The 25000-nt window shown below is 45.2% G+C and overlaps 3 protein-coding genes across 3 annotated transcripts in view; 1 reads left to right on the forward strand and 2 right to left on the reverse strand.

Moving 5' to 3' along the window:
- Positions 1–2203: 2203 nt before the first annotated feature.
- mcee (methylmalonyl CoA epimerase) lies at positions 2204–4666 on the reverse strand. Its single transcript, XM_048230802.1, has 3 exons — positions 4446–4666; positions 3517–3869; positions 2204–3195 (listed from the first exon to the last, which is right to left on the reverse strand). The coding sequence occupies exons 1-3, from the start codon at positions 4471–4473 to the stop codon at positions 3043–3045; spliced, it is 534 nt and encodes a 177-aa protein (XP_048086759.1). The 5' UTR covers positions 4474–4666; the 3' UTR covers positions 2204–3042.
- Positions 4658–12046, forward strand: mphosph10 (M-phase phosphoprotein 10 (U3 small nucleolar ribonucleoprotein)). The gene is made up of 11 exons (XM_048230801.1): positions 4658–4829; positions 5454–6135; positions 6253–6419; positions 6684–6846; positions 7131–7272; positions 9602–9669; positions 9818–9955; positions 10238–10348; positions 10645–10752; positions 11183–11410; positions 11760–12046. The coding sequence occupies exons 1-11, from the start codon at positions 4741–4743 to the stop codon at positions 11910–11912; spliced, it is 2049 nt and encodes a 682-aa protein (XP_048086758.1). The 5' UTR covers positions 4658–4740; the 3' UTR covers positions 11913–12046.
- Positions 12047–14276: 2230 nt separating this feature from the next.
- mtmr10 (myotubularin related protein 10) overlaps positions 14277–25000 on the reverse strand; it is a 48832-nt gene continuing 38108 nt past the window's right edge. The window contains 10 exon segments of the mRNA XM_048230800.1: positions 14277–15299; positions 15302–15484; positions 15859–16041; positions 16410–16580; positions 18759–18931; positions 19039–19109; positions 20581–20650; positions 21102–21232; positions 22988–23076; positions 23494–23581. Of these exon segments, the coding sequence (XP_048086757.1) occupies positions 14706–15299; positions 15302–15484; positions 15859–16041; positions 16410–16580; positions 18759–18931; positions 19039–19109; positions 20581–20650; positions 21102–21232; positions 22988–23076; positions 23494–23581 (1753 nt within the window). The 3' untranslated portion in view covers positions 14277–14705.

Raw genomic sequence — 25000 nt, forward strand, 5'->3', positions numbered from 1 at the left:
AGATAGGGAGAGAGAGAGGGAGAGAGAGAGGGAGAAAGAGAGAGGGAGAAAGAGAGGGAGAGAGGGAGAGAGAGAGGGAGAAAGAGAGAGGGAGTGAGAGGGAGGGAGGAAATGTGTGAGCTGAGACTGTCCACACACCCTGTGCTGCTGGGCAAGCTGTTGTTCACTTGGCCATAGGGCTTGGTGCCAACACATACACACACACACACACACAGACACTCTCTCACTCTTGCACACACACACACACAGACACTCTCTCACTCTCGCACACACACACACACACACACACACACACACACACTACTCACAACACTGAGCTGCACATGCAAAACACTGAACCACATAGGCTTTCTAATCAGCACGGTGTGGTCACCAGCTGGTCAACAGGATGGGATGTGGTGACTGACTCTGTCCCATCACACGTTAGGCCGGTTTCCCATGGGCCAGTCCTCATTCTTGGATTAAATAAAAACTGGAAACCAGTTAATTATGTTTAACTACAACATAGTCTGCACTGTAGTAGATAGATGGGCTTCAGCTGCCTTAAAACATACCATTGCAAAGTTCTGTGTAAAAAGGCTGGCAGGGCCCCAAGCATGGCACGACTGGCTGGGGCACCTGCACCGTACGCCGGCAAGCTGGGTTTGATTCCTGCCCCGTGGTCCTTTACGGATCCCACCCCGACTCTCTCTCCCACTCACTTCCTGTCACTCTCCACTATCCTATCTGATTAAAAGCATTTCAAAAAATAAATTAAAAAAAAGTCTAGCAGACATATGATTCTTCCTTGTCACATTCCAAAAGTCTCATCATTTGTGTCAATTATGCATTTTGGCTCACTGGTGTGGACATTTTTGATACATTATCTCAGTGTAACAAAACGTCAGTCAGCTTTAAAGTTAGGCTACTTCAAGACACAGTTTGGCCTATAAAGTCCAAAGATTGTTCACCTGTTTGGTTAAATCTAATGTTTTGGTTTGAGTCTTAAGTTGGGTCCAGTCTCCTCAACAGGGGTTTGTTATCCATGTGCTGCAGGAGGGCCGGGGGTAACAGACAGCCAAGTGAGTGACAGACCATTTCTTTCAAGCTGCTTTTGAGAGACGAGTTGCCGTTTAGGCAGACTATTCTTCTCTTTTGATACAGCAGCTCTGGCATAAACAAAATGCTTTCTCCTCCATTTTAAATGTCAAGAACAGATTAACTCCCGCCTCCTTTTCCCAAAAAAAAAAAAAAAAAAAAAAAAAAAAAAAAAAATCAAGACGAGAAGAGTGGCTTTCTCATGCTAATGTCTGAAATTGAACAAAAAGCGCCTGGAAAACTTGGAAATAACACTCTGTGCCTTGACAAGCCAGAAAGACAAGAGTCCAAACACGAGTGACTAATCTTCCTTCTTCCCACTATTCGTCAGGGAAAGTGAGTGAAAGAGAGAAGTGCTGGCTGTGGAGGAGAGGAACGAGAGCGAGCGTCTCACTCCGCGCTGTCAGCTGGCTGGCGTGCAGTGACTTCAGCAGGGAGATGGAGCTGCACCAGCTCGCGTCCAAATTGTGCAATGCAGAGCCAGATGGAGAGAGTCGCAGCCTGTCCCTCTACGCCAGCGAGCAGATGAAAAGCAGGGTGGTGATTAAACTCATTTTCACACAAATACTCTCTCTCTCTCACACACAGCTTTAAAACTCAATCTTCAAAATCCTGATTTTTTATCTCTCCATTACATAAGGATAAATGAGTGAGAGAGGGCAAAAAAGATAAATAAGATCAAGAAGTTACACTTGGTATAAATGCACAGTAAGAGAGTAAGAGAATAAAGAGATTCCGTTTATAACAGACCAGGCATGGATCTGGATGCCCCGTGTTAAATGACAGTAAGCAGTTATAAGACGATTGTTTTACTAAATTGTGGTCTCATTTTATTAGATTGTCCACTCAATTCAGTCAATTGTGCACACATTTGACTATATCATGCGCACAATTGACTAAATCATGCACAAGTTTAACTAAATTGTGCGCTCATTTTACAAAAAAATAAATGAGAGCACAATTTAGTAAAATGAGCACACTATTTAGTAAAACGTGTGCACGTTTAAGTAAATTGTGCGCACGATTTACTAAATTGAGAGCACAATTTAGTAAAATGAGCGCACGTTTCTGGCTATACACCAAAAATATCTTGCGATAATCCCTCCAGGGTTCCGTAAACATGTCAAAGTTGGAAGATCTTTTATTCTTGTTTTTTTTTTTTTTTTTTTTACATCAGGAAAAAAACTCTTTTAGGCAAAGAACTCTGGATAATTCCATCACAGCAAGTGGGGATGTAGGGAAAGAAGAGACACGGCAAAACAGAAACAAACAAACAAACAAACAATGAAGATTCAATCACATCTTGGGGTACGAGCGACCATTTCCTGATATTCTGGTCAGGCTCTCGGAGTCTTCAACCACCCATTTAGCTTTTTGTAGATGCCTACAGTAAAGGACCCTCCACTACACTACCATTAGTGTGTGTGTGTGTGTGTGTGTGTGTGTGTGTGTGTGTGTTGGGGGGCTCAGATGCGTATTTTGATATTCTAATCTTCTCATTACAGACTCTGTCTGATGAACACATTCAGGAGGGGGGAGCGGTTCGGATAAGCAATCGTGGCCTGTGGGAATTCTGGGAATTCTTTGATCTTGTCTGATAGCAGGAAACTACTCTGTGTCATATGACAATACTATTTGGAGAGCCGTTTCCGGCGAGTTCTCTGAAGTGCTGTTCGACTGGCAATTATCCCAGATAGCATGCAATTCCAGAGGGTCTCCCATCCCAAAATGGAGCAGTCTTCCAGAAAGCATAGTTCAATGACCACCAACCGTTGGAGCAGCTATCATTTTGAACACTCTCCCTCTCTCTCAGCTGAAACAATGGTGGTTGTTCAACGATGCTTTCGGGAAAGACAGTCCAGGCATGTATTCAGTCCATTCCAGCTCAAGGCCGGACACAAGTCCAGGGTCAGCTGTGTTGCCCGTATAGACGAGGACGAGCCCAAACTGAGGGGGGCACCAGTGTTAAGCTTCCTCCAGCTCCACCAGCACACCATCACAGTCTTTGGGGTGCAGGAACATGACTGGTTTCCCATGGGCCCCTATCCTCGGCTCTGCAGAAAGCATGCGGATGTTCTGTGCTTTCAGAGCCAAAATGGCTGCCTTGATGTCATCAACCTGTATCACAAAGGGGGGGGCATTTTTTAAGCTAAAGGTGTAAAGCTGTCACAGGTATTAATGAGAATTCAGACAAGGGTGATGACTTAGATCATTCATAATCTTACAAGTGTGATAACTGTATGACACGGTAGCAAAAGTGAAAAGAAAAAATTGCCGTTGGCATCGATAAGACTGTGGATTAGGAAGAGAACTGACATTTTTCGCCTTCACTTTCAAGATGAGCACTGTTGTCACAAGATTGTTGGGGTGGAGAGAGTGGGTGTCAAATAAAGGGTGGCTTTCTGTAACACCTTCCCTGACTGAGTGACATTCACTCACCTCTATGCAGATATGATGCATTCCCCCAGACTTATTCTTCTGTAGGAATCCAGCTATGGGGCTCTTCTCCCCCAGCGGATGCAGGAGCTCCAGTTTGGTGTTGCCCAGCTCCACAAACACGGTGTACACGCCATGCTCCGGCAGTGGCACGGTAGCGCTCACCTGGGCACCCAACACGTCGCGGTACAGGGCGGTGGCCTTCTCCAGGTCCGGCACGGCTATTGCAACGTGATTCAGCCTACCGAGCTTCCAGAGTGAGGGTGGAACTCCCTGACGGAGTAGAGTTGATGAAGAGAAGGCTCTGAGAGATGGTGATGTGTGGCATAGGCCTATGCACCTGGAAAGACCTCTCACTGGAGACAATAATAATGACATAATGATTATGTTGACACTGATACTTTATTATTATTTACTTTTTTCAAAAAAGTTTATTTTCAAACATGTGCAACAGTTTAAACAAATGCATATAAAACAGCAAGCACAACCTTAGCAATGTATCTGGTCTTGTCTGGCAGCAGTAGGAAAAAAAACACGAGTTTCTTTTCTCTGAGCGACACCTACAGTTAGGCAATGGTAAAGCAAGAGAGCGCAGTCCAGATGCCACATTTCATTTAGTAAAACGGACAGATCCTTCTATTATTATTGAGTGTACCATAACATGACATGGGGTTGAGCAGTTCCCTTGACGTGCAAATTATAGTGAGATTTAAGTCCCTGAATTAACGACAACGTAACCTGATGTAACAGATGAGGTTAAATTAGCAAGCTAAACATGAGCCGTGAGATTTAAGTTTGTGTTACACTAACGAAATAATGACGCGAACTTTATCCATTAGAACTTGTTACATGCCATTAAATTATGTTAGACAAAACAATACACTGCAGATGGTTCGTTAACCTATGTGAATTGATCAATTTTTGTACATTACCTGCAACCTTCAGCAAGGGAGACGCCATGTTTCTAAAAACTTTATTGAAAACTACTGACTTAAGATAATATAACAGCGATTTGCCAAATGCACTGTGAATAACGGCTCTTCGGAACTCTATTTAAACCAAAAGACTGTCGAGTAACCCTAATAAAACATTGATATAGCTTCAAATAGGAGCTTGTTGTGACATTGATGTTCGCCACTCTCAAATGATCTGCGACAATACGTTCCGACAACTCAAGTTTCCGGGGACGCTATTTACTGTTACTCACTGGTTCCCCATGTGTGAAAAATGATGGCGACGGGGGACACTAGTAACACGTTGGAGAGCTGTTTGAGTATTCTTAACAATAAAACAGCACATCCAGAACAATTTCTAAGGTGAGGCACACATACAGATTAAACTGCTTTCACTGTCATTGAACGATACCAGTAAGGAAAAGAGATGTTGTGTTTTCCTGGGTGACAAGCTAACTACTAGTTACCTATGTTGTAGTAGCCCTCTGCATTGGTAGCTATTGCTAACATTTTACTTTCTGTGTTATTTGTCATTTTATCCCGTGCTGATCTTAACATCGTCATGTGAGATTGCTTTGTCGAAATCCATGTAAGTTAAATGTCCAGTTGTACGAGGTCGGAGGTGCTTCTGTTTAACGTTACGTTAGCAACACAATTGTCGTTAATAAGGTAAAAGAGTACTGTGTACTATGACTGTTGAGCATAGCATGGTTTCAAGTGTTACTTAATAGTAGCTAACTATCTTCTTTTTTATCACCTCGGTGTTGCCTGTGATCTTGTGCAGGTTTCAGAAGCTCAGGTTTGCAGAATGTGTCATGTAGTATTGATTAAGTTTGCAAAGCTACTAATAGAGTTCTCATAGGGAAGCCTACCCGTTGTACTTGTGCAAATGGTACTTAGCGGTCTTTGTCCAGGGTCTTGCTCCACTTGGATCTCATTAGATCTCATTCTCTGTTTTTGGCTCTTATTTTAATTTTTGCATTGCAGTCTCCAGGATGCCTTGGCAGCAGACTTCACTGCCCTCACAAAGACACTGTACGATTTGCACAAAGCCGAGCAGCCAGCCGGCTTCAAGAGCAGCCCGCTGGACCTGCTGGTAGTGGAGAACTTTGATGAGGAGCAGATCTGGCAAGAGCTTGAGTTGCAAAACGCTCCTGCTCTCGGACAGTTTGAGGAGGCCGTTAGCCAGGTCACAGTGGACACAGGCCTCAGCCTTGTGGCAGAGGAGGATGAAGGAGCTGTTGAGGGAGATGGCATAGAGGATGATGATGATGATGAGGATCTGAGTGATGATGAGATTGATGAAGGTGAGGAGGAGGAGGGCGACGAGAATGACGCAGAACCTGGGAACGAGGATGGAGACGGGTTCTCTGAGGAGGACTCAGATGTGGACTTTGACGTGGACGCGCTGGAGAAGAAAGCCAAGCAGAAGATGAACCAGAAGGGTGCCGCTGCACGGTTACCTAAACCTACGTGGACGGAGCCCTCTGAGGTGGACGACAAGTTCTTCAAGCTGTCTGAGATGGAGGCCTTCCTAGACGACATGGACCGACGAGAGGGCAAAGACGATCAGGCCGGCGAAGACGTAGACTACTTCCAGGACTTGCCCTCAGGAGATGAGGAGGAAATGACCTTTGATAAACCAGTGGCATCAAAACGACAGAAAAAGGTAGGCTCATCTAGTTTTTAGATTTTGGATATATATAACAGTTGGAATTTGTGTGAATGAATCAGTCATGACTGAGTTTTCATTGTTTAATTTTCCTTTACTCTGGCAATGCAACAGAAAAGCTCCCGGAACCTGAAATATAAAGACTACTTTGACTCGATGGGTGAAATGCCACCTCAGAACACAGCAGATGATGAAGACGAGGAGGAACCTGAGGAGGGTGGTGAGGATGATGAAGAGTTTGATGAAGAGGACATGGATGAGGAGGAATTTGATTTAGAGGCGTAAGTCGAATCTTTTCCTTTTTCTATTTATGACAAGAGACAGCGATTTTGGCACCCAAAAGCCATTAAACATTTATACACATATTGAATTGCAGCATGATATATTTACATACTGTATGATTTGTTAGTGTTGATGTATATTTCTGTTGTTGGCGTCACTGATGATTTGACACTGTGACTGACTGTGTAATTGTGTAGTTAAAATAAAGATGATTCAGTGTTCCGTGTGTTTTGTGATCTTCCACTCCACACACTCATGCACAGGGAGGACATCAATGACGAGGAAAGCAGGCAGGCCAGGGATGCTCTGAAGAGAGTGACCTTTGACCTTCCAGAGGAGAGCGAGGGTGAGGATATGGAAGACATCTTTGGAGGGAAATCAAAGTCTTCCGATTCCAAGTCTTCATTTGAGAAACGTCAGGACAAGGTCTGTTTTGTGTTACTTCAATGTAGAATTACAGTTATTTTTCTTTTTGTTTTTTTCTGGCAGCTGTTTTGTTTATATGTGTTCAGGAAATTATGCGGGTCAGTGAGAACTGTTAGGGATAGCAGATGAGTTACATTTGTCATGCTTCCCATCACACAAGTGTTAAAGAGCAGAAAAAACCTGTGGGCCAATGAAAAGGTGATAATGGCATTGGGCATGTGTCCTATCACACAAGCTGTGTGGCAAGTTTTGGTGCTGATCTGGGGCTGTTGATTGGCTGACAGATGGCGGAGCGTATCAGCGAGCTGGAGAACACGGCACTGGAGGAGAAACCATGGCAACTGACAGGCGAGGTGACTGCTCAGACCCGACCAGAGAACAGCTTGCTGGAGGAGGACGTGGCGTTCGACCAGGCCTCCAGAATGGGTTGGTGTCTGTTTGTCTCCTCTCTGACTCTCCGCCAGAATGTGTGTTTTTTCCCTTGTGACTAGGACAGGTGTTTGTGTGTGTGTGCGTGTGCATGACATTTTGCCGTTTTTTTTAATGGATGTCCTCTGTCAAACTCTACTCCAGTATTTTGAAAAGGGAATAATTAGAAATCAAAGCAAATCGCAGTTTGCGGTCAAGACATTTGCATAAACCCGCAGTTAATAATATTCAGTCTGTTTTAAATTCAAACCTTACCTCAGCTTCTGACAATGGCTTTTAAAATGAACAAAATGGCAGTGGCTTTGTAAATGAGGAGAGGAGTGACCTAGTAATACACAGCACCCAACACGCACTACTGTACGCATGGCTACCGTGCTGCGGAAATCACACAGTGTGACCAGGTGGTATTTGGTGTTTGGTCAGTTATTGACGCGCCACATGGTGCAGTGGAACAGAAATCAGTTACAGGGTACCCGCGGGGTCTTGAACAAGTTTTACATTTAATATTGTCAAATTAAGGCCTTAAAGGTATTGACTTTTGTTTACAAAAAGTCTTGAATTTCATTCACTTTATTTTTTTCCCTTTGGTAGGATTAAGTAGATACCGTAATGTCAATTACACTGTGTTCCAAATTATTATGCAAATTACAATTTTATTTAGTATTAATTAAATGTTCATTAGGAGGTTATATAAATTAAATCAAAAGTTATTTCAATCAAAAACATCTTAACAGGCCAAGTTACATAGGTTAAGTTAACATAGGACCCCATCATTGACATCACCTTCACAATTCTTGCAAAACTTGTGAGTTCTTGGAGAGTTTCTGCTTTAATGTCTTTGCAGAATAGCCTCCCAGAGCTGCTGCTTGGATGTGAACTGCCTCCCACCCTCATAGATCTTTTGCTTGATGATGCTCCAAAGGTTCTCAATGGGGTTGAGGTCAGGGGAAGATGGGGGCCACACCATGAGTTTCTCTCCTTTTATGCCCATAGCAGCCAATGACCCAGAGGTATTCTTTGCAGCATGAGATGGTGCATTGTGATGCATAAAGATGATTTTGCTACAGAAGGCACGTCAGTGGTCAGTCAGAAACTCTACATACTTTGCCGAGGTCATTTTCACACCGTCAGGGACCCTAAAGGGGCCTACCAGCTCTCTCCACATGATTCCGGGCGGCCCAAAACATGACTCTGCCACCTCCTTGCTGACATGTCAGCCTTGTTGGGACATGGTGGCCATTCACCAACCATCCATTACTCCATCCATCTGGACCATCTAGGGTTGCACGCCACTCATCCGTAAACAAAACTGTTTGAAAATTAGTCTTCATGTATTCCTGAGCCCACTGCAACCGTTTCAGCTAGTGAGCATTGTTTAGGGGTGGCCGAATAGTAGGTTTATGCACACTTGCAAACTTCTTGAGGATCCTACACCTTTGCGGGACTCCAGAGGCACCAGCGGCTTCAAATACCTGTTTGCTGCTTTGCAATGACATTTAGCAGCTATTCTCTTAATCCTATGAATTTGTCTGGCAGAAACCTTCCTTATTATGCTTTTGTCTGCACGGACCTGCCTGTGCTCTGAATCAGTGACAGATTTCTTCACAGTATTATTGTTTCTTGGACTAGCATGCGTCATTCCAAGCAGGGATGAACTGGGACAAAAAAAACGGCCCTGGCATATTTGGCCCAAGCGACCCTCAAATCGGCCTGTCACACCTAATTAAATATAAAATCCCTGCATTACCCTGAAATATGCGTATATTTTCAACTAAGTGTCGCTGAGCACTGAAAGTGGACAAATGTAGACCTAGAGGTAGCCATGGAGAACATGAATTCCATATTTAAGTAGGCTATACAAGCAATTGTGAAAGAAGAGTTTCTGTAGATAGTGTTATAGTGTAGAAGTATCATTTCAAATTATTAAATGGGCTACATTTACATTCTTGAATTTTCCCAATAAATCAATAAAGTCTCTCTCTCTCTCTCTCTCTCTGAAAATACTGAAGCCTATGTGTAAACAACATTATTGGTTGGTTAAACAAACATAACTAGCACAGTCTACAAGTAGCTGCAGGTTAAACTTTAGAAATGCAAGCCTAGTCTACCCTATTTTATTTGATAGCGTTAGCCTGAAAAAGTATCTGTCTCAAGTAAGTTTATTTATTATCTGATTTCTTCCAACAAGTATGCATACCGGTAACTTGTCATGCTTACTCTAATAGGTTACTAGGTTATGCTAATACATTTCCGTAAGGCCTATGACATCTTTAAAAATGCCTGATCATTCATGCTCAGAAATTGATTGTTTGTGTGTGTGTCCTAGCTCCTGCTATCACTGAGGAAACGACCATGCAGTTAGAAGAAATCATCAAGCAAAGAATAAAGGACCAGGTGGGTGCTCAGAACCCCTGAAATATCTATATGGCTTATAACCATCTTCAGACATTCAAGGGTTGCATCCTCATTCTTGTGGTCTGAAACCTCCACCTTGTGCTACGGCTGTTGAGTTATTAGCTTTGTGTGTGTGTGTGGTGCGCAGGTGTTTGATGACGTGGTGCGGAAGGAGAAGCCAAAGGAGAACGTGTTTGAGTACAAGAAGCGCCTCACGCTGGACCACGAGAAGAGCAAGCTCAGCCTGGCACAGGTCTACGAACAGGAGTACGTCAAACTCACACAGGTAAGACCCAGGACACACACACACACACACACACACACACAGAGGTAAGACTCAGGACAGGTCAGATGTACATAAAGTCACTTGGGTAAGACCTGGAACAGCACTTTTAGCGGGGTGGGAGCTTCCAAGTGGTTGGTAAATCTGAAGATGTTTTCTTGCCAGCACACAACAAGACTCCATTCTGACTTTGCCCATTGAGGAGGCCACATAAGGGTAGCATCGTAGCATGTCCTTGTGAAGGTGCTCTGTGTGCCTGATGTCCACTGCTTTTAATCCCCTCAGGAGAAGACGGAGGAAGAAGAAAACCCAGCCCATGTCCAGATCCAGAAAATGATGGACTCTCTATTCCTGAAACTGGACGCTCTCTCTAACTTCCACTTCACACCTAAACCGGTACGCATTTACTTCCTCATTTAGCCCAGGAAGCTTCTGTCTCAGAGGAGACCATGGATAACTTTTTACAGCATGCGCAAAAGCAACCTGTTAACAAAATGGGGTACTATTACTAGTCATGTTAAATTTATTGAATGATATGAAAGTAGAAAATGTAATTTTTAAATTTAAAAAATGTTAAATATCTAAAGTTAAGTTTAAAAAGTAATCCAGCCAACATGTCTGGAGGTAGGTTGCACTTGCAGGTTGGTGAACAGAGATTGTGTGGTTGTAATGGATGGTCATTGTGTCTGCAGGCCATTCCTGAGGTGAAGGTGGTCTCCAACCTGCCCTCTATTGCCATGGAGGAGGTGGCACCAGTTAGTGCCAGCGATGCCACGCTGTTGGCACCAGAGGAAGTTAAGGTATGTCTGTTTAGTCAAATTACGCCTTCATTCTCAAAAGCATAACAGCCCTAAAAGATGTATTTGTCATTTATTTAGTGTGATTTTTTTGAACTGTTAAACACTTGAACTGTGATTGAGAGATTGACTGTGCTGTGAAAAGTACTGCACAATCTAAATGGGAATGACATGAAGAAAATGAAATGTATTTATGAAGAATTGTTTCTAATATGCATCCACAAGTCTTAGGAGGAGCAAGACTGATTGTCAGCTTAAAAAATGAGACATGTCCAAGCCATCTCAGTTTCAATCTCAAGAATCTCAGTACAATGAGGAGACAATCAGAAGTTTTTTCTATAGGAACCACCATTCACTTTAGAAGACTGAATGTTTTAAAGAGGTCCTGTTTTACCGGCGGTTTTTACCCCCCTCCCCCCTCCCCCCTCCTCAGGAGAAGAACAAAGCCGGGGACTTGATTGGCGACTCGGAGAAGACGAGCACCGATAAGAAGCGCGAGCGACGTCAGAAGAAGAAGCTGAAGAGGCTGAAGGTCCAGGAGAAGGAGAAGAGGCAGAAGATCAAACTGGCCAAAACCGGAGAGAACACGAAGGCCTCCAAGGCCCAGGTGGCCGACACACTCAAGAAGCTCACCAAGGGAGGCAAAGCCAAGATCCTCACGGTCAGTCAGGTTTATGCCCTCCTTTTGGTTTAATATTCATTACTGACATGGTTGGACACCGACACGGTTGTTGACCTCAGTTTCAGAACGTTCAGAATTCCTGTTGTGTAAACTAGAAAGTATGAAGTATAGCACTTTTTAAACTATATATATTTTTTTATAATGCAGTACTTTGTTTATAATTCAAGTTATAAATGTGTTGTGTGACTTCAGTTTCAAAAGTTTAGAAAACAATGAAGTAGTGTAGTAGCTTTGCCAATGCAGTGAGTGTTATTCTTGTTATAGACAGAATCATGTGCAAGTTGGTCATTGTGTGTGTGTGTGTGTGTGTGTGTGTGTTTTTTGACAGAATGACGGCATGGACAAGGCTTTGCGGTCCTCGCAGGCGTTCTTCTCCCAGCTGCAGGACCAGGTGAAGTCACAGGTCAAAGGCTCTAAGGAGCAGGGCGGCAAGAAGAAGAAGAACCAGAAGGAGGTCTCTGCCAGCAAGCTCAAGTTATAGCCCACAGACTAAATACTCTGGCTTATGGTCATGTACAGTTCATTTTTATTATTGTTATTATTCAGATGGAAATATTACCTGTGAGTCCACTTCATCTTGTCATAAGAAATTAAAGAGTCATCATGATTTGTAAACTGGTGTCCTGGTTCATATGTGAAGACTATTACTCCACTGTAGTGATTGTTGTAGTCTGTGGCATGGCCAGTAGGGGGTGCCAGTGGACTAAGGTATTGTCCCCGGGTCTCACGATGCATTGAAATATGCAAATGACCCAAAAGCTCCTGTGTGCCCCACAACAATTTTGGTCTCAAAGTTCAAAGTCGAAATGCTTTACTACATTTTTAGAAAAAGAATGCAAACAATGACCTCAGCTGTGCTTGCTCAAACAACAGCATTCAATGCACCACTGTTCTTGTGTTGAATCAAATGCTTTGCAATTTGGGCTGCCTTATTTATCCCACCATAGACTTCTCAAACAACCCTTCACGTGGTAGTATTGATAAATTCTTTCAAGTTGGCACAGTGGTTTAAAGAAACATATTTTGAAAGAGACAACTGCAAAACCATGTGTTAAGTCTTTTTTTATTATTAGCACTAAAATATTTTATGACCGTCAACTGGCTTTACATAAAGACCCCACTCCCGTTACAATAGTGCCCATCAGAGTTGCCATAACTACCATCACACCACTGACTTCCTGGTATCTGCCTATTGGCCATCATGCTGGAGTGTCACTTCCAGAACTCGTTACCCACAATCCTTTGCACACCACACAAAGGAAATGCATATGAGACTACAAGTCCCAACAGCCCCTGCCTAGGGTCACAGCTTAGACATCAGCTTCATCTCTGCTACTTCCCTCCTTGACAAAGAGAACGGGACAAGGACACTGAGAAACAGAGGGATAGAGAGAGGGAGGAGGTGCACTGAAAGCCTGGTCTGCATTGACCATTAAGCATGGGGTTAAAAAGGCACAACGGAGGCCCACAGTCCCTGTTATTCTCTTTAGTTTGGATTGATTGTGTGTGGGTTTTTTTTTTTTTTTTTGCAGTTGCTGAAATTCTCCAAAAACTCATACATAAATATCAGTGCTGTGTATACTTTATAAAATCAAAAGAAATCAAATGAACTCTAATGGTGAGCAGACGTGCCTGACAGTATTAAAGCACTGCACACTCAACCATTTCCTTTAGTGGTACACTACTGAGCAGAACAATAAAAACAAACAAGAGACACATAAATAAATGTACATTACTTCATAGTCACAAGAGATGAAAAGAAGTACCATACTAAAAACAAACCAAACAAACAAAAAGAAATAAATCTAGAAATTCAAGCAAATGAAGCTGTACACATCATTAGTCAGGCTAATCGCTACCCATGATGAGGGTACCACTTCCCATCAGCATAACCACCTGCACCCGTGCGCCACCACCACACACACACACACACACACACACAGTCAACACACACACAGTCAACACACACGTCACGTCACTTGGGGAGAGGGACATAGGGATTAAAGAGTTAAGCGTTATGTCCATGAGGCTCGGAGTTAACACACTTAAGGACACCAAATGGCGCTCCGCAGAGCACACACACAGTTACACACATTTTAATATCCTGCAGGGAGCACGCTCGCACACACAGAAACAGTGATGGCAAATCAACCAGCTGATCTGCTCAGCAGTCCTGGCCTAAGTGGATTTATGATCAGGCAGGATCCAGCCAGCCCCGGTGGGGTCCTATAGTTCACCACACAGCTTGAGTCCTGTCTCCTGCTTCCTATCTTCCTACAGCCAATACCACACTAGCTAGCTATACACACTACTGTGCTCACACACACACACCTACAGCCAATACCACACTAGTTAGCTAGCTAGCCACATGTCTGTGCTCACTCACACACACACACACACACAAACCCACTTGGCAGAGAGAGGGATACAAACACACACACACACACACAGTTCATCATTTTGGTTTGTTAGTTTGGTGAATAATAGCTGTGATGAGACCCTGCCAGCAGGTCAGGAGAAGTCAAACTAACTGTTGAAGATAAGCAAGAGATAGAGATAGAGAGAGAGAGATAGGAGTGTTGTTCCACAGGTCAGATTCCTCATAATGATCCCACAGCGCATCAAGCTCCTCTCATCTCCTCACCAGTCATGTTAATATAATACCTCTGGAAAACACCCCGACATCAGACATTCTGCACCATCACCACATGTCAGGGACAAAAGGAATTAGGAGGGGGAAAGAGGGGAGGTGCGTACTTAGCGGCAGTCCATTTCCAATAATTCTGTGCAAAAACACGCCTGGATACACAGACACAAACACACACACAGGCACACAGACACTGTTGAAGATAAGCAAGAGATAGAGATAGAGAGAGAGATAGGAGTGTTGTTCCACAGGTCAGATTCCTCATAATGATCCCACAGCGCATCAAGCTCCTCTCATCTCCTCACCAGTCATGTTAATATAATACCTCTGGAAAAACACACGACATCAGACATTCTGCACCATCACCACATGTCAGGGACAAAAGGAATTAGGAGGGGGAAAGAGGGGAGGTGCGTACTTAGCGGCAGTCCATTTCCAATAATTCTGTGCAAAAACACGCCTGGATACACAGACACAAACACACACACAGGCACACAGACACCCAAAGTCCTCTTGCCAAATCACTGCTTCTTCCTCACTTCCTGTTCCTCTTCTTCCTCTGTCCACCGCTATCTTCCTCTCCTCCTGCCCTGTGGCGGAAGCAGGCGGGGCTTGGCGTCCCCCTGTTCAGAGCGTCTCATTGGCCAGCGTCTCGGTGGACAGCCAGATGCGGGCGCCGCTGAGCAGCTTGCTGAGGGGCGTGCCCAGTAGGCCGCGCCGGCACAGGTTGCCCACGGGCGAGAAGGGGAACGAGGAGCTCAGGTAGTCGGGCGCCGGGCATGAGGAGGAGGTGGGGATGGACGCTCCGGGGCCTGCGGGGGTCGAGAGCGGCGCGCGGAAATACATCCGACCCTGGCGCTGCTGGTGGTGGTCAGGCGGGGACCGGGAGAGGGACTGGGGCCGGTGGGGGGTGTTTGAGGGGGGGCTGAGGGCCAGGCCTGGGCCGGGGGGAAGGGGGGAGGGGGCTGGGGATGGAGCCGGGGGAGGGAGCCCACTGGGGGTGGAGGTCAGGGTGAAGCTGGAGTTGGAGGTGCTGTAGTGGCGCAGGTGGCTCTGGAGCGTGTGGATCTCGTCGACGAGCAGCGAGAGCTTGTGGAAGGCGGTGACGGGGCCGCCGCGGGGGATGCGCGCCTCGGGGACCCAGCGCAGGAAGTAGAGGCGCCACAGGGTCAGGTGCGAGGGCAGCAGCTGGGGCAGCAGCAGGCCCTGGGGCTCGGCAGCTGCTGGGAGAGCCACAGCGCCTGGCCTTCATGCGGTGTCTCAGACGGCTTTCCTTGGCCGGGGGCCGAGCCGGGACTTGGCAGGCGCAGGACCAGGGAGTTCCGCCGTGGGAGCGTGTCCAGGTCCGACAGCTGGCCATTCCGCAAGGCCAGGGGCAGGCCGCGCAGCGTGGAACTGTAGCTCTTCTGCTGCAGAACAGAGAGAATCATTTAAAAGACATATCTGAAACACGCTCTCTACACACAAAACAAAGCCATTCCGATGGCACTAGCAGCTACATTGCAGCAGTATTTTATTTAATTGCTGTCCTGTTCAAATTTAGTTCCCAAAGTCCCCAAAGGCTTTCTGATACTAAGTCTAATTTCATTTCCTGAGAATTCTTAAGAATGCGTGCCAGTTTCTCTAGCTTGTAACTGTGGTAATCTTACCCTGAAACTCAACAGAACACCAGGAACCAGAAAAACAAGTGTGAAAAATTCTGTCATGTTTAAACAGCAGTCAGCCTTAGTAATTACAAACACACGCATACTCATCCAGGTAAACAAAAGCTAATGATCACCTTGGTGCGTTTGAAGGTCTTCACTGCCCCGTTCTGCACATAGGTGGCGCTCTTGCCCACATAGAGCGGGTTGTTGAAGAGGGTCTGATCCTTGGGGCTGAACTGCTGAGACCAGTCCCACACAGGGGGGAAGCGGAGGACCTGCTCCTGCCCAAGAGGGATGCTCTTACTGCGGGCAAAGTCCTGCAGAACAGAGGGGAGGGGTGGGGGGTTAACACAACTCTGACTACATTACATACATTTTGGACAATGTGGTCACTAAACTGTGAAATAAAGAGGACTTTGAAAGGGAATGGTTGATACTGACAAATTGCCGCTATCAAAGCTATGTGAGCATTCAATTTTGCATCAAATGTTGCAACCAAAATGCGGACTTGATATTACGTCCTGCAAGTCTCCTTCACGAGGAATAGACTGTAGGCATAGGCATACAAGCCTCACAGCTCTTTTTAGTTCGTGCATTTGTCATGATGAAAACGTGTGTGTTGTGTGTATGTGTGTGTGTGTATGTGTGTGTGCGTGTATATCTGTGTGTGTGTGTGTGTCCTCACCCTGCTGTGCTCGGCCCTCTGTTTGGGGCAGTTGAAGAGGAAGGTGCTGAAGACGGGGATCCACACGCTGTCGCTGAGCACCGTCAGGTACGTCTCGGTGAACTCAAACGCCGACGGGTACTGGTTCAGCAGCTGCCACACGCAGTCCAGGAACAATAGGAACAGAGGAGACTGCAGACCACAAGGAGAGAGAGAGAGAGAGGGCGAGAGGGAGAGAGAGAGAGGGGGAGAGAGAGAGAGGGGGAGAGAGAGGGGGGCAAGATGAAATGAATGAAAGAAACGAGAGTTGAAGACTACTTTTCTAACTGTGGGTCATATGGGGTCATTTCTAATTCATCTGATTTTGCTTCTTGAGTATATTCTGCCAAATCCAAATCCAACCGTGCAGCGCAGAGGATGTATATGAAATGGTGATGCCTTGCCTGTCTTTAAATCCTGCTGTAACCTCGCTCATCCTCAACCTTTCTTTGCCATGATGGCTTTCCTCTACCATCCTCCATCACCACTCTCCTCCGTCACCCAGATCAATACGTAGGTGCCGCAACCCTGAACCATCCATCACCATCACGCCTCTCCATCACCACAATCACCATGACCGGCCATCTTCCTGTTCCTGTCCTTCTTTCTGGACGCCCCCCCCCCTTTGCATCGTCTCTGAAGTGGTGGCAGCCATCAAGGAAGTGGTGGCCCACAGCCATCCACTCTGTTCTTCCTTGTTTTCATTTCTATCCTTCACCCCCACCACTCACTGTACCTCGCTCCGTCCCTCCCCAGCGTTATTCTAGTGGTGGTTGGAGTGGTTCAGGAAGTGGGGGACCGCATTCACCCACTTGTTTTCCATCTCAACCCCCCCTTAGACCCCTCTCTTCTCCTTATTCCATCCATCCTCTCTCTTCCTTCTTGTGGTGCTTTAATGGGAGTCTCACTTCTCTTTCTTGTCTCTATTTCTTGTCTCTATGAGGAGTATGTAGGCTTTGTGTGAGAAATACTAATGTTTTAATGGTGTGTTCAAAAGATGTGAGTAAGGCCATTGTTCAGTAAAGAAGTGCTCTCTCCATCTCTCTCTTCCTCTCAAATCCTGATCCCATGTCTGCCTCTCTGTCCATCTCTCCGAATTTAGCCGGTTGTTCTACTACTCCACCCCCTAGTATTTCCTCCGGACATTATGTAAATGTGCTGTGTCTGAACGAGGCATAGAACATGCGGTTAAAATTCACACCTAGTAAGAGGGCGTGTTGGTGACGCTTCTTTCGCAAGGCCCATGTGGTTAGATCTGACTTAAATGCCAGTGTTTTGATGGAGTGGCATAGTGCTGTCCAGAAAATCTCCGACGTGGAAAGATGCAGACATCACGGAGCTACTGTCCATGAGGGCATACAACATTTTGATAGAACACATGAAGGGAATGGCACGTTGTAGCCTACAACTGCATGGCAAGGCCAATCGAATTCAAAAGACCGAATAATCATTTCAGAAGGCGCTGAAAAGGCAGTAGCCTACAGCAACGTCGTTGACGACAGGAGTATTTAATAAATTGTTAGCCACCACGGTCGGTTTTCTGTTAATTGATAGCCTTCTCATGACCTCACTGCTGAGCTCGCTGATATTTGTTGAGCATAAGTATAAGTGTAAGTATCTAAGTATATATACTCTTTTGATCCCGTGAGGGAAATTTGGTCTCTGCATTTATCCCAATCTGTGAATTATTCAAACACACACAGAACACAGTGAACACACAGTGAGGTGAAGCACACACTAATCCCGGCGGAATGAGCTGCCTGCTACAGTGGCGCTAGAGGAGCAATGAGAGGTTAGGTGCCTTGCTCAAGGGCACTCACCGGTTACAAGTCCGAAGTGCTAACCAGTAGGCCACGGCTGCCCCAATATAAATAAATATATAAAATAAATATGCCTGGAGAAAATGAAAACGAAGAAAACCCAACTTTGTTCCAAGCTCCTTACGTAAATGCCATAGACACATGGGGAGAGGATGCTTTGGTAAAAATAAACCATGAAAAAACGAACCACTTCACTGTTATGTTAGTATTTTGTTTGTTGCTTAAAAATGTTGTATATGATGGCCTTGAAGTCTTGAGTTAGCCTACTGAATTGGCTGGTACCATAAAGTTGCAGAAATGTGTTTATTCGAAGCACACATACAAATACTGTAGGTCAATTTCAAGTGCGCACTTCACACATAGGTCCGTATAAGATCAGTATAAGGTCCGCAGGTTAGCATCATATCTGAATCATCCGAAGGGTAGGACCTCCATTTGACAAACCTCTGCATATACTCCGGAGGTTATATCTGAAAATCTGAAAGCCCTATGTGTCTGTCTCTCTCCTCACCTCTTCCTTGTCGTTCTTCCTGAGGTGGTTGCAGCGGTCGAGGAAGCGGTGTCCGGCCATCACCCACTCCCGCTGGACCAGGCCCTGGAACCCCAGCAGGCTGCGGCAGTGGGGGTCCAGCATCAACTGGACCAGGCAGGACACCACGCAGCTGAGGTCACGGTCCTCCTCCTCTGCTCAGACACAGACACAGACACAGACACACACACACACACTTAGCTCAACCTAACAAACCTGACAAATCATATACACAAACAACCTGTCCAGAATAGGTGCTTACCGAGCAAAATGACAGAAGTGTGTTTTCCCTCCAGCATGTACACAATCTCCACAGCGTGTCTTAAAAAAGCCCTGCAGGGAACAGGAAACACACACATCAAACTCACCACACACACACAAACACACTCCCCATCAAACCCAACACACACACACACACACACACACACACACACACACACACACACACACACACACACACACACACACACACACACACACACACACACACACACACACACACACACACACACACACACACACACACACACACACTTCCATTCACCCAACCCAACCCAAACACACACACACACACACACACACACACACACACACACACACACACACACACACACACACACACACACACACACACACCCCCCCACACACTTCCATAGCGTGCCTTAAAAACGCCCTGCAGGGAATAGGCAACACACACACATCAAACTCACCACACAAACCCATCCAAACTACCAAATGAACACACATACACTACCACACTACACCCAACACAGACACACATAGATACTCACACACACAACCCCAACACTGAATACACTCATTATTCTGTACACTATATTTCAATTACAGGAAACAACACATCTGCCTTTCTCTGTCTTGTACATACATACACGCACACACGCACGCGAAGACACACACACACACACACACACACACACACACACACACACACACACACACACACACACACACACACACACACACACACACACACACGCACACACACACACACACAATCAACACAAGCACTGAAAGCATACTTCTAAAACTGATAGTTCCGGTCCTTGATTGTGATTGGCAATCACCACAAGGGGGGTTTTAGGCACTCTGCTAGCGCGTCGTGCCCCCAAGCTGTTGTAGAATCAGCGTAACCTACGGCCTCTCAGGGCTTATTGCTTAATCCTACGACACCAACTTGCAACAGTGTCTACAATAACGTTTGCACAGCAAAGAGCAGGGCTGATTTTCAACATTATGACTGTGGTATTTCCCATCTGAAAGACAACATTATGCACTTATGGTAAATGGATAGACTGTCTGTCAGCTTTAATCTGATTGGTCCAAAACATTAAACAACATGGCTATCCCTGAGGAAGCTAGAGCTTGAGCTGGATAAATATCATGTTGTTGTTTTATGCATCATGCTGATGATATCTGAATAGGGAAACACTGAATGCTTTAAGATTTCACTTCTATTTCACTTCTCCCTGCTGGATTTGGTTCTGCTTAGCGAGGAAAACTCAGCTGTCACAACCGAGATATCTGCTGCTGAAACCCTCATGCGTCATGAGCCCCTCCGCTTATCATCACACAGGTAGGTCGTGCTACGCTGAAGAAGAACTAACTACAACAGGAAAGAGAATGACTGTGAGTACCTAAAATACCAGAATGACTTCACCAGTGCCTGGGTTTGTGTGTGTGTGTGTGTGTGTGTGTGTGTGTGTGTGTGTGTGTGTGTGTGTGTGTGTGTGTGTATATGTGTGTGTTTGAGAGCGTGTGTGTGTCTATAAACATTTGTGCATACCTGACATAGTCCATCCATCGCGAGCTCTCCAAGGACGACAACCATTTCTCCTCTGATTCCTCAAAAGGCTCTGTGTATAGCCACACACACACACACACACAAAAAAAAACACAAAACACACAGTCAATTATATGGAAAAGCACTCACAAGCAAGTGATGTCTACCCCAAACACAAGGTCTAACCCAGCCTGTCTCTCTCAGCACCTGTCAGTCCTGCTCTGTGCCAACCTTGATGCTATTTGCCTTGATGCTATCGCCTTCAGCATGAAAGGCGCCCCTTTATCAACTATGTGGCTGCATGCGGTTATCTTTCTTCTGCTTCTTTATCATAACAAAACATCACATGCCACAACACACACACACACACCTCCATATCTCTATGCACACAAACTGATATGGATCATCTCCACACACCACTTAACTCAAAAGCCTCCAAAAATGTAAACAGAGTGAAAGTGTAAACACAAACAAACAAACAAACAAACATGTAGAACAAAGTGTTAGGACAGGTGTGGACTCACCGATTACGCAGACCTGCCGCAGCTTGGCGAGAGCGGCCTGCACTTCCTGGATGTTGGGCAGCTGCTTGTCCAGGTCGGACTTGAGCACGTCAGACCGCTGTGGGTGGCTCTTAGTGATGGCACTGCTGATCCTAGTGAGGAGCAACAGACCTTCAAATTTTACCTTTGACCCTGGAATGGCAGGTGCATAAAACTGTTCTCACATGTTTACCCCACTGGGACATTAAACCAGCACTAAAGAAGCGTATGCGTATTTACATAACTCCGATAACTAACTTCCTGTAGCACAGCAGCTCTTTGTTTTTCAGCAGCTCTTTGAACAGCTAATGTTCCTACCCGAACACCAAACTTCCTACGGCTGTTTTACAAACGATATGACCTGCTCAGAGTGCGGTAGAAGGGCTTTTCACCCTATTAAGAGCTTATGTGCCATTGAAATGATTTTGGAAACAATATTGTGAGGTAAAAAAACCTCTTTAGGGGGCCTTTAAGGTGCATCCACATAAGATGAGGCTCAGACGCAACCCAATCCCCGAGTGTTGATATTATGATACTCCTGAAAGTCCAAATTACTCTGGTGGATTCTGGCAAACCTATAAATAAACTAAGCAGGCGGAAGTCTGCTGAAACATGAATCAATTCAGCCACGGATGCGGTCTAAATCTGAACCGCTGATGTTTTAGAATTGGTGCTATTTTGGTGTGTGTGTGTGTATGTGTGTGTGAGAGTGAGTGTAAGTGTAAGTGTGAGTGTGTGAGTGAGAGAAAGACACACACAGACACAAGCGTGCAGTGGGGATTTTTAAAGTGGGTTATTTGTGTGGGTTATAAAATGGGCTATTTGAATGCTGTCATTGCAAAAACAGTCACACTCGCACCTCCACATAGATCGGGTGCGTACAGCTTTCCTGAACATGAAACCAAATTCACAAATCCATTGAATGACTTGGATTAGCTTCAAAATTGAATGTTTTCACCCAAACTACACTTTTCCACCAAAGTTTATAAATATCGGTCCTGTAGCTTTTCATTTTGTTGTATCATACAATAAACAGACAAACTATAATGTAGAGTAGCCTATGTAATCTAGTGTAGTCTTATTTCATTGATGCATAACATGTGACATGGCTTCATTCATTATCACACGTAAATCATGGCAATAACTACAGTCACAAACGCAGGATCCACACACATTCAATACGCTGTGGGCAGTGTAGCTCAATTTGAGGGGGCGTCATATCATTGTCTTTGCTAATGATTAAAACGCAGAGGAGCAGTCAATAAAACAAAACACAATACAAAAATAAAAGAAAGAAATACATTAGGCAGGCAAGTGCCAGTTATTGCTTTCTTAGAAAAGTTTTTGTTTGGATGAGAGTAGCTGCACCAATCTAAGTTTTTCCTAAAGTTGTTTCGTGTGCAGGTTCACCGTTGGGTCATTGCTTATGGTTAAAAAGCCTATCACTTATATTGGTTTACTATGCCTCCAACGCCCACTACACCCCTGCAAGCGCGATGATAAGTTGAGGACAAAAAACAGATTCTGGCCGTGAGAAAAGTCTGAATCTTGATCAGCAGGTTTTTAAACGCCCCTGCTGTCCTGCAGTTAGCAGATAAAGAGGATCCGAGACACATCCAATACTGTATCTGTACACTGTCCAAGTATGTGTGTCTGTGTATTTGATGTTAGGAGGACATAAACCCATCTTCCTCTTTTCATCTTTGAAATCTTTGCAGTCTGGTTATACTTCCTCTCATTTTATAAACACACACACACACACACACACACACACACACACACACACACACACACACACACACACACACACACACACACACACACACACACACACACACACACACACACACACACACACACAAACAAACCTCTGGTCCAGTTTCCTCTGCTGTTGCGGATCGCTGATGCTGGACATTCGAACCAAAGCACTTCCGTTGGGGTGACTCCAGCACCACAGCTGAAGAGTGACACACACACACACACAGAAACACAAACACTTTTGAGCATGTAGTTAAAGAAGTTCTCCACACTTACAAACAAGACACACACGCTCAAACACATGCAAAAATGCACCACATCTTTATACAGCTCACCCACACAACACCCACACACTCAAACCACAACCACCATCTTGCAGCTACATGGTGGACCATTCACACACACACACACGCTTGCTCTCACACGCTCTCACACACACACACACACACACACACTTCACTGCTACAGTGTGTGGGAGGGGGGTGCTGTCTAGGGTCATGAACATGATTTATAAGACACAGCCAGCACTTCTGATGGTGGTGTGTGTGTGTGTGTGTGTGTTTATAACATGGGTGTATAAGTGTATTTCTGTGTATGATGAGGGAGTGTGACTAACCGGGATGCGTTGGCCCGTAAAAGAACATGCATACTGTTTCAGATCTTGATCCGCTAGCGAGGCTGGAACCACAAAGCACTCTGGCAGACTAGAAGAAGAAAGATGGAGTTATAGACACGCAAACACACGCACACACACACACACACACACACACACACACACACACACACACACACACACACACACACACACACACACACACACACACGATAGCTGAGCTGTTCATTTCCCCCTAACAGCGCCTGAATCCCTGTTGAGGAAACATCATGACAAAATCAAGACTATTCTCCTGCGTCCAACAGACTGTTCTCCTGGGTCCTAAACTGGAACAGCCATTACACATCCCTCCTCAAAGCCAAATGCATTCATAACCCTGCACTCTTTAATGGAGCCCTTTCAAACGGGAACAACTTAGAGACCATGCGAAAGGGTTGTCCACACTGGCAACATCTCAACTATAAAGATGAAAAACTATCATTTTAAGTATCGCTATAGTTAACTGGAATGACAACATTCATTGCATACTATAAGGTAACAGACATGACGAACGATATCATTGGGAATCACTTTCAGACCAATTTTAAGAATGATAAAAAAAAAAACTGACGGCCAATCAGAATTCATTACATTTTAGAAATCATATTAATGAACACAAGAGACTTTCCTTATCGTTGGTTATTGTGGACGTTCATATCGTTGTGGTTAGCTATGTATAGAATGCCGGTCATTATTGGGAAAATAAGTCCCGACAGGGCGAACCGGACCCCGACACGCAGCGGACCGTTTCGTCGTGGCATTTGCTGAGAAACAAATAGTTCACAACAGCACACGCTGAACTTGAATCAAACATTCTTTAGAACACAGCTGATCAACCGTCTACTTTCACTTTTGAATGAAGTTCCAGTCCTTGCGCAGTAATATGAAAGACTTAAATTAGAAGCACAAAGTCCATTTTCCTTGACAGCGGTCTGTTATACTTAGCAACGGTCTGTTATTGAGAATGGGAAGGCCCATTCAAGTGAATGGAGCATTCTGCAGCACTCTGAAGAGCCGTGTAATAACTTTACATTAACATTTACATTTATTCACTTAGCAGACGCTTCTGTCCAAAGCCTTCCATATGCCTTACATTCCACCTCTATTCCATATCCTTACATATGACAAATGCCACTGTCCCCGGCGCAACTTGCTCAAGGGCACCACAGTGGATGCCGGGAATTGAACCCACAACTTTTCAGACTACTGCATGCTAGCCCAGCTTCTTAACCACTCTGTTCCGCCCCACTCTACGCTACCAGCACCCAACACTACGCTACCACCGCCCCACACTACCCAACCACTACCCAACACTACGCTACCAGCGCCCATTATAGTTCTGGGTTATGGTTCAGCATCTGTTACAGATACCATAGGACAGTGGTATTTAGGCTGATGTTTGCGAGTGTATCTGCAGGGGCTGATTACTGAGAATCTGCTCATGGAGGTAAGAATTGGGCACTGAAGGGAA

Source organism: Alosa alosa, chromosome 21, assembly GCF_017589495.1.
Source record: "Alosa alosa isolate M-15738 ecotype Scorff River chromosome 21, AALO_Geno_1.1, whole genome shotgun sequence".
Classification (NCBI taxonomy): domain Eukaryota; kingdom Metazoa; phylum Chordata; class Actinopteri; order Clupeiformes; family Clupeidae; genus Alosa; species Alosa alosa.